Here is a 10,412-nt window from a genome sequence, read left to right on the forward strand (position 1 = left end):
TGTTTAACACGTACTTTAACAGCCACTAAAACTCACACCACCTTTAAAGTGCTCTATTCTGATGAAAATAACACATGAAAGCATGCCACGTCAATGCAAAGATCATTTTCTCATCTAACATGCAGTGAGTGAGTATAGTGAGTAGTAGCAGTGACCTGGTTGTTGGAATATATTCATTCCATCAGCCGTAATGGAAACAAAGCACCAGAGAAGCAGTCAGCGAGTGAACGAACACACACACACACACACACACACACACACACACACACACACACACACACACACACACACACACACACACACACACACACACACACACACACACACTTTTAGACATGACAAAACTTTAGCGTATGGACACACACATACATAATAAGCAAAGACAATCAACACAGGAACTTTGGCTGTCATTGTGCTTAGGTCAATAATATCTTCTCTGTGTGTGCCCTAAAACATGGGCCACCGTTGTATATTTATTATCATTAAATATTATTTATATAGTTCATCCATTACAAATCTATGCTCATTAACATACGTAATCTCCTGGAATGACACTATTGGCAATAAGAGGATAATTTATTTTATTCCGTTGATATCATCTTTAACATTGTATAATTATATTGCTCCTAATAATTGGCTTGCTCTAGCTCCTCACAGACCTAATGTTATAATCAATAATGTTGCTCATTGGTAGAATTTGGTCAATGAAAGCTTCTCATAGACCTAATTTTATAATCAATCACGTTACTCAATGGTGGAATGTGATGAATGAAAGCTTGGTCAGCTGTATCCCGTCCAACCAATCAGTGTGAGGAAACCAAAGGTCAAAGGTCATTAGAACACCCCTCTAGCTACTAATGAGTAGAGAGAATGGGTAAGGGCTAAAGGCCAGTGGAACACTGGCACATTTGCATATAAAATAATAGACAACATTTGCTTTGTCTAAAAGAGCAGATTTTTTTTCTTTTTCATTAATATGCTTATTGGAAGTCAAGCACAAAAACGGTGCTATTCACATCGACATGACTGCACATATAAGCATTTTGCAAAAACAGAAAGATCCCATCATCAATATAATATCACAGATCACCATGTGCTCTTAAGACACAGTACTTCCTAAAAGAGCAGCTTTTAAGATTTTTAAACTGAAATTGACTGTTGAAAGAAGATAGTGGACTACTATGTGACGTTAAAAAAAAAATGTACCTTGACATTTCAAAAACATCTTTGGTTCCAGTTCAATGGGGGAGGTATTTATTGATTGCCGACAACTAAGGCTGAATTAAACAACAAGACTTCAAAGTTTAGTGTGTTTCTCTACAAAACAGAAAAGGTCACAAGTTGGGGGCTGACACACAATGAGCAACACTGTGGAAATGAATACTGTAGACTTAAGGTTTGATGAGAGGCGATGGCGTGATCAGAGAACATTACAATGATGAACTGCGGAAAAATACATTTTGCACCTTAAGGTGGATTGGAGGCGGGGGTCTAAAATAAATGTGTAAAATGACAGTGAGGTTTTTAAGTACTGCTACTATAGCAGGTCAACAGCACATCCTTACAAAGGTGAGTAAACATTGAAGACATGCCATGCTGAAAGACCAAAAACGACTCAAATCCAATGAGCCATCGGGCATAATGAGCAAGCACATGGACAAGGTTTGTCACAGAAGTTAGATGGGCTTGACCAACACATGGAAGCAACTGGAAGACCACTGGTCCGATTCTACACCTATAGCTATTGATATGCAAACAGAACAGATGCCATACAAGCCAACACAGACATGACAGGAGCTGAATTTGATGCAAAGAGTTGTGCCCACAAACCAGGTGAGTAGGCAAAGTCACCTAAGAGAAATCAGATTCAGAGTCAGCTTATAAAAGGCCAAAATCCTGTGATTTCTTCCGAGAAGGAAGGCAAAATAGTCCTGAGGTTCTGAGGTCGGAGCCTCTGTGGGTGACTTCGCCTTCTATTTGACCCATATCAGTAGTATGAAAACGCACCCAAACCTGCTCCCTATAGGCCCGTGTTAGTTGGTGAGTCGAGTCAGTAGAGACAGTTAGTGCGAGATAAAGTTAGTGCGAGAGAAAAGACGAGAGAGAGAGAGAGAGAGAGAGACAGAGAGGGAGGGCGATAGGAGGCAGAGAGCGAGAGAAGGGAGGAGAGAAGAGAAGAGCAGAGAGGAGCTGACGGACCACAGAGAAGCGGAGACAGCGGTCTGGAGAACGAGGCCTTACCCTGGGGCTGAGAGGAGAAGCCCCCGTGAGGTGAGTGGGCCTCTGGGCCTGTCGTTGTCTCTGGCTCTCCCAGGCCCAGGGGAAGAGAGAGGTGCTCCGCCGAGGCGACAGCAAAGGCTGCAGCGGCGGCGACAGCAGGGGGCGCTGTGGAGGGAGAGGGCACACCAGGAGCCTGGGATGAGGAGGGGGGAGACGAGACGTAGGAGGAGGAGGGAGGGAGGGGGGCCACGGGGTAGGGCAGGGGAGGCGGGGTGGGCGGGGGCGGCGGGGTGGGGCAGGTGATGCCGAGCGGGGTGTGGCTGTGCGGGATGGTGACCGGAGACGGGGCGGGGAACATGGGCGGGCCGTTGGGGGAGGGCGAGGGGGGCTTCTGGGTGAGCGGGGAGGGGGCCGGGATGGGGATGAGAGGCCGAGGGCCGGCGGCCTTGCCTGGGGGGCTGCTGATCATGACGGGCGGCGAGGGGGGCAGGGGGGTGAAGTTGCACGCCGACCACACCACAGACTTTGACGGTGGTGCGGGGGCCGGGGCGGGAGCCTGAGGCAGGGCCGGCTGTCGGCGCGGGACGGTGGCGTAGTGGGGCAGGACGGGGTGGAAGGCGGAGCCGAGCGAAGTGGCGAATCGGGAGGCGGAGTGTCTGAGAGGCGGGGTCGGGGGCGTGGTGGAGGAAGGCGAGGGCGTGCCGGGGATCGGGTAGCTGGGGCTGGACGGCGACACAGGCGTGGAGGAGGTCTTGCTGTACTCAGCGGGTTGGGGAGTGCACAGGGTGCTTTCAAAGGCTACAAAACGCACACCGTGTGAAGGACAGAACAGGGTAAAGGACAAGACAGGACAGAAGGGAAGGAAGGAGAGAAGAGATGGAAGCGAAGGAAGGGAAAGAAAGAAAGAAAAGGGAGGGGAAAAAGTAAAATAGTAAGGTAGAAAGAAAGAAAGAAAGAAAGAAAGAAAGAAAGAAAGAAAGAAAGAAAGAAAGAAGGAAAGGGAGGGGGAAAAGTAAAAGAGTAAGGTAGAAAAAAAGAAAGATAGAATGAAAGAAGCAGCCATCGTGCACACAGGGGGAAAAGACAACAGGTCAGGACAGAGAGAAGGAGGGAGGGAAAGGGGAAAAGAGAGAAGAAAGAAGGGGCAGATGAAGCAGGAAAAAACCAGCACAGACCCAAACCTACAGTAGACTTTCACTTCCTGGTTGTTGGGTAGAGACGGTGCTACTGCATTAGCAGACAAGGGTTAGCATCGTGGGCACAGAGCCAGACATATTTTAATATTGTTCAACACATCAAGAAGGGCGAAACATAATGCAACTGGCCTGCAGTGCAATGCCTGAGGAGGAGCATACAGAGGCGCTAATAATCAGGGTCACGACGAGGTTACCATGAATAACATGCCCTTCAAATGACACCCTGGTCACCCTCTGTATCATAATCACTCCAATATTAAAACAACATTGTCCACAGTAGACAGTGTTTCCTCTACATTCAGTCAGTGGAGGTTCACCTCCAAAAGGGAAAACTGAAATTAATTTGAATCCACAGACATACAGCAAGTGTTTCAAATTTGAGCTTCAAGTTTGGGCTAATAACAATAAAACATACAAATACGATTTATTCATTTTTGTCCCCACACTTGCACTAATTGAACCAAAATATGAACAAAAGAGGATATACCAATCATACAATTTCATAGGGGAAACACTGACATGCATCCACAGGTACTGTATCTACTCAGACAGCTCTATCCATGCTTCAAAATGACACACATTCCTACCACCTAGCAGGCAGTGGGCAGACAAACGTATAATCTATGCTGTTAAAGTAAGCGAGCAAAACCCCTTTCCTCCCTAGCAGATAACTGGCATCACGGTGCTCTAAAGCAAGGCATTTGATTACTCCACCACGGCTTGCCAACTTGGACGGCATGACATATAGGCCTATCCACAATGAGTGGAACATAGGATCTTGGGAACATACTGTAGGGATGAGCCCGTCTGGGACACCAAACTCCACTGAACTCACCCCAAGAAGCAAAAATGCCCTTCCACCCATCACCATTCTGTTGTAACACATGCAACACATGTATGCCTCTAGTGGTCAAAGATCAGAGCCTTCTCTCCTGAGTCTCCATACAGTAAAAGTGTTCATCCATCCATTTGTAATTCAAATGGCAAGCATCTCATCATTCCTACTGTCCTGTGAAAAAAAACTGGAGGACTTTCTATTGTCCCAAACCAAATGAATACGCTTCTCTACATTAAAACTTCTTAACAGAGAGCTCATGTCAATTCAAATTGGCCTCATTTATTTTCTAAAGATGGTGAACTGTGATAAGGGCTCATGTTGCAGCTATAAGGTGGTGAATATTTAATGGGCTTTTAGGCTGTGTTGATAAGCTGGCTGATATCTTTCACTTTGAAACCTGACTTCTGGGTGCCTGGTGGCTCAGCCAGTTAGTGCACAGGACATACTGTATGCCCCGTGTGACTTTTTCATCATTGGGGTCAGGAGGTCAGTGTGAGTTCAGGTACAATGGTAATGGTGTTTTGACATGCTAAAAGTAAGAGGGCAATAGAGGCCTTTCACAGAATGCTGAGAATGCACATTTATCTTCCACTGTCGCAAATATTGCTTGCTCAGGGTGGGACAATATCGGGTATCTGCTCTATATGTAAAGTGCCTTGAGACAATTTGTTGTGATTTGGCACTATAATATAAGGGGGGGGGGCTGTTTCTATGTGCAGGGTTTGAGTTTTTAAAACATTTTTTATATACTGCATTATACGACAAATAGTTTAAAAAATACATAAATAAATAAATAGAAAATGTATAATATAATTGCTGGAAGGCAGGGAACTACAGTATACAAACATTCTGTGCAAGGCCTCTATTGCTTCTCTACTTTCTTTTATTATGTGGCTATGCTAGCAGGTACTGTAGCTCTGGTCGAATGACCTTTGTTGTATTGAGTTACATGTCTAGCCTAGCATAAACAGGGTGATGTAATGCCAGGGATGCCATATGGTTTCTGTGGGGGGCTAAAGATGCTAATCCTCTGTCCTCCTTCTGTCCCACTGAGCTCGGAACTGTTTCCTGGTCCATCTCCAAGTCTCTTTCTCTTCCAGTCTTTTGCCTCTTTTGAGCTGCTGGCTTGTTCTATGTTCATGGTGCATTTAACGTTTATCGCCATGAACTTACACACACACACACACACACACACACACACACACACACACACACACACACACACACACACACACACACACACACACACACACACACACACACACACACACACACACACACACACACACACACACACAGATTTTCTTTCTAATTCAGTGGTTCTCAAACCTTTTAATCTCAAGGACCCCCATAACTCTGAGTGTACAAATGGAACCAAATGGACCCATTTTACGGGTCCATTTGGTTCCATTGGTACACTCTCAGAGTTACAGTCCTTTAAAGGGTCCATTTGGAACCCATTCAAGGAACCCCTGAGGGTCCCTGAACCCCACTTTGAGAACCACTGTTCTTCAAAGTGATCTTCAGTTTACTACTCTTGGACTAGTTATGAAATAACCCTCTATTAACCCGTCGTCCCTATTTTGACCATTATAGCCGACACTTCTCACAAACAGCGAAAACAGCACAGCTCGTAGAACGGCTATTTTTTGCTATTCGTCGTACTACGAAGTACAGGCAGGCTTAAGTAGTTCATTCAACTCTCTGACTTTCCTTTAGTCCTGCCAAATGAACACACACACACACACACACACACACACACACACACACACACATGACTTTTCCAACCTCCTATTCATTCTCTGTATTTCTACGCCTCTCCTTCTTCCTTCCTCCCGTCTTTTGCATTCTTTCAACCTTTGTCTTCCTCTTTTTTTCCCATTCTCCTCCTTTCCTTCCTTCATCCCTAACTTCTGGCCCCTTCACATTCTCACCACCCTTCCTCATGTTTTCTTTGCCAGCTCTTTCTCTACACCCCCCCCCCCCCCCCCCCCCCTCTCTCAGATCACGTGACTAGACCCCCAGCTTTGCTCTGCCACCCGAGGATAATCAACACATGACCGGAGCACACCGACTGATGCTACATAGGACTGAACACACGGATGCACGCGCTGTACACACACACACGAGTGTGTGTGTACATGAGGAACTACATATATCGTTACCGTATCCCGTGCACCTGTTAAAAGCCTTTGAAGTATGGCGTCTGTGTCAGTTCTACATGTGAAGTCTACCAGAAATTAAGTAATTACTTAATACTTAATTACCATTTTGGTAATAATTACCAAAATTACCATTTTGGTAATTAAGTACTCAATCAATCAATCAATCAAAACGTCAGCTTAGCGGTCCCACACTACCTAAAACAAATCGAATTCATTTGACCAAACAAGTCTAAAAAGCCACAGCAGGAAACCATTGAGACAAACTGAACATCCTCCTTGAACCAAAACACATCCAGTACTACCCATCTGTGAACTTTTAACATCCACGAACTTTTAACATCCACAACAGTAATTGTAATTCATGATCAAACGCATGCACGTTGCACCAGGTCAAGGATTTGGGGTAAACGTTTCCGCATCATTTTTCGTTCAGCTACCATAATCTGTGAACAGCTACATGTCTAGCTATACACAATGGTAGGATCGAGGGTTGATGCTAACTAATGCTAGCTAGCTTCTTTTAGATAACTGAAATGCCCATAGAGAAATTTCCCCCTCAGCATAATCTAGTGGAAAAAATAATATTTAGTTAAAGGGACACTTTATCTTTGTTGTAGCCTAGGGCTGATGATCCAATAGGAGCCAGACAACTGAGCAGTCTTTTCTGGGCCCTCTAAAATACCACCAAAATTATCGTAGTACTGCATATATTGTTGTTTCATTTATGGCTACAACTATCGATTATTTTCATAGCGATTATTCTATTGGTTACTTTTTTGATTAATTGAATAATCGAGAAACAGCTTTTTTAGGGGGGGTACTTCAAAAATAAAGTTAATCGAATACTGTGATTAACCACTTATAATTTATACTTGTATACTGTCATACATCAGTGTCGCACAAAAAAAAAAAAAAAAATAGTTGATCTACAAGCTCACAATGTGTCGCATCGAGGCTTGCTATTTTGTTATTGTATTAAAAAATGATATAGATAATTATTTCATCAAAAGATAAATCAATTACTTTATTACAATCGCTTATTTTTATAATCAATTCAAATCGATTGGTTCGATTAACTGTTGCACCCCTACTTTCAATAGTCGATGATAATCATAAACAATGACCTGAAATGCACATCAAAGGCATGACAGTGTCCCTTTAAGTGGATTCAAATGACTAAGCACTGGGACGGCTGAATGCACACATCTCTGACATTTCAACCTCCCCATAATGTTCATACTGTACATACAGTCAGATCCATAGAGCAGGGTCCATTCAGATAAATGTGTATACTCTCAGAGTTGAATTAACAATGAGGATTTTGCTGTGCATACTGTGACTGTCACTCAGTCTGAGTAGGAGAATACTGCTACACAATTTGCATACTGGTACTGACGCTCCTCACAGGTCAACACACAGCAGAAGCAGACTATTTTGCCAGAGTTAGGGCTTCCATTCATTTAAAATGTGAACGGCAGTAGCTGCAACCATGGCTGTGAGAAAGAATCACACACACACGCACACACACACACACAGTTATCCTGAAAGAGAGAGACAACTAGGAAGCGTTAAAACATTATTTCACAACCTTAGTTACAGCAAACCCAAAACACACCCATGTTAACATGCATTACATGCATGTGTTTGTGTGTGTGTGTGTGTGTGTGTGTGTGTGTGTGTGTGTGTGTGTGTGTGTGTGTGTGTACGTTATCTACCGTAATTAAGTCTTATTGTGTTTGACATGTGTGGAGGCCTCTCCCCCCCTGTCCTGGGGCCATGGCCACAAATATGCCCATGCATGCGTGTGTGTGTGTGTGTGTGTGTGTGTGTGCGTACACAGTACACACACACACACACACACACCTACCTAGGGGGGTCTCTAGCTCTCTCCCTAACAATGTATTTTTAGTCACTGCCTGCCATTTCATGCACAGAAGGAGCTGTGCCTGCATGTGTGTACGTGTATACACACATGCGTATGCCAACGCACTGCACATAGCATGCAACGCAACGCTGCCTCCCCTACTGACCCAGTCCTGAAACAGTGCCAGTTTGCTTCTGACAGGGCCCACAACAGGCCCAATTAAAATCAGAGAGCACAGCCACCTGTGGCACCTGCTTCCCAGCGCTACGTGGCAACACCCTCAGTGTTGATTTAACTGTACACATATAACCAAATGGACCCGTACAGTCTCAGAGTTACAAATGGATACACTAACACTGAGGATTTTACCGTGTGCTGGTTTTAGTCCTGTTTTGAAAACATTGCCTTTTTTTCATTTTCAAGCTGACAGAGTTTCTTACAAGCTGACAGTGAGTGACAAACTTGAGTATTAAATTCATTTTGGAGCAGTGACACGGATTTTGAAGTCAGGCTGGGATGTAAAAGTCATTAGAAAGTCGTTATATTCCAACATAAATCGCTGCCTTTTAAAAGACATACTGTAATTTAAATACTTAAAAAAAAAAAGATTGGACCTTTTTAGATACATAGTTTTGGATATGAGCCTAAAGACACTGCCAAATTGTTTGAAGAAAAGTTAATTAAGGGAAGATTTTAGGGCACATTTCCAGTGTGATATATTGTTCTCTGCGCTAAACTGTTTTATCATTGTAAGATATCAAACGCTGTGTAATCCTGCCACTTCTGATCCCCTCATTATTAAAACCTTCATCAGCGTTTCACTTAATGAAGTCAAGTGTGCATGTCTGTTTGAATGATTGTGCGTGTGTCTCGCGTATTTGAGCACACACACACACCCACAATCTATGAGCACACACACACACCCACAATCTAATTTTCTTTTTCTTTTTTTAACATAAAACAAATGTCTTGTGGTCGTCCACATTATACTTGTTGGGACATTTGGTCCTTGCATGTATGGTAATACAAGTACACACACACACGCGGCGCACACACATTTTCTTGCATGCCCCACTGCCCCAACAATCTGTTCCTTGTGTCTGTCCAGCCCATGGGCAGATGGATCCACTCGAGGAGATGGGGGTTCAGCACTAACAAGGCTAGTTAGACTAGCTGAAGTTAGCTCTCTGATATGGACAGACACACAGCCTTTAATTATTACTTTTTTAAATTAGTATAGGGACTGTTCTTTTGCCCTGGAACCCACATTACGATGATATTGTGGGCAACTTACTCAAAATGTTTTAAATGTATTTAATACTTACAGTATATTATGTTTATAAGCTCCCTCCATCTGACGCGCTCAGGTGTGTTAGCCACTTTCAACCTGATAACCCTATTTTATTATAAAATTAAATAGCGAAAATGGCCTATATACACAAGGTCAGAACGCGTCACAATGTGTTGTGAGCTTTTAGATCGGTTATTTTCACAATACGTCTTACAGCAAAGAATATCCTTAGGAATAGCCCTGTAGGGCTTAAGTGATTAATGCATCCTTCCATTCCTGTCCACAGCATTTGTGATCAAAGTCAAATATGGCACAAATTTGCACATTTGGTGCATCTTTCATTATCATTTTACGATGTTTAAGCTGATAAAAGCCCAATCGACTCCCTACTCTCCACTAAGTACGATTAACCACTAGACAATGTCATTTTCCTCTGTGCTACTTAGCAGAAACACAAGAAGGAAAGTCTGTGCGAGCATGTGTGAATGTTTGAGCCATTGTTTATATATGGATGTGCATTTATGTTTGTGTTTATGTGTGTTAATTAAGTAGGAAACCCAGGTGTGTCACTCACCGGCGTTGGAGATGCGTCTCCCTCGCTCCCAGTCCTGCTGCTCTCTGTCCAACTGCTCCTGCTGCTCCCTCTCTCTCTCCATGCGTTCGCGCTCCGCCTTCTCCCTCTCCATCAGCTCCCGCTCCGCGCGCTCCTGCTGCTGCTCCTGGCGCTCGCGCTCGGCGCGCTCCCTCTCCGCCTGCGCCTCCCTCTCCTGGCGCTCGCGTTCCTGACGCTCCCTGTCCTGGCGCTCGCGTTCCTGACGCTCGCGCTCCTGCATCTCTC

General features: G+C 44.3%; 1 protein-coding gene across 4 annotated transcripts in view; it reads right to left on the reverse strand.

Annotated features, from left to right (window-relative positions):
* enah (ENAH actin regulator) overlaps nucleotides 1-10,412 on the reverse strand; it is a 145,487-nt gene that overhangs the window by 14,491 nt on the left and 120,584 nt on the right. For 3 of the 4 annotated variants that reach the window (XM_084081834.1, XM_084081835.1, XM_084081833.1), the window contains exons 5-6: nucleotides 10,149-10,412; nucleotides 2,242-3,018 (exon numbers count right to left, since the gene is read on the reverse strand). The exon at nucleotides 10,149-10,412 is cut by the window's right edge and continues 68 nt beyond it. In XM_084081834.1, the coding sequence (XP_083937960.1) occupies nucleotides 2,242-3,018; nucleotides 10,149-10,412 (1,041 nt within the window). The remainder of the gene's footprint in view (nucleotides 1-2,241; nucleotides 3,019-10,148) is intronic. The other variant, XM_084081836.1, reaches the window with a different exon arrangement.

This window comes from Gymnoscopelus microlampas (genome assembly GCF_963454915.1).
Source record: "Gymnoscopelus microlampas genome assembly, chromosome: 16".
Taxonomy (NCBI): Eukaryota; Metazoa; Chordata; class Actinopteri; order Myctophiformes; family Myctophidae; genus Gymnoscopelus; species Gymnoscopelus microlampas.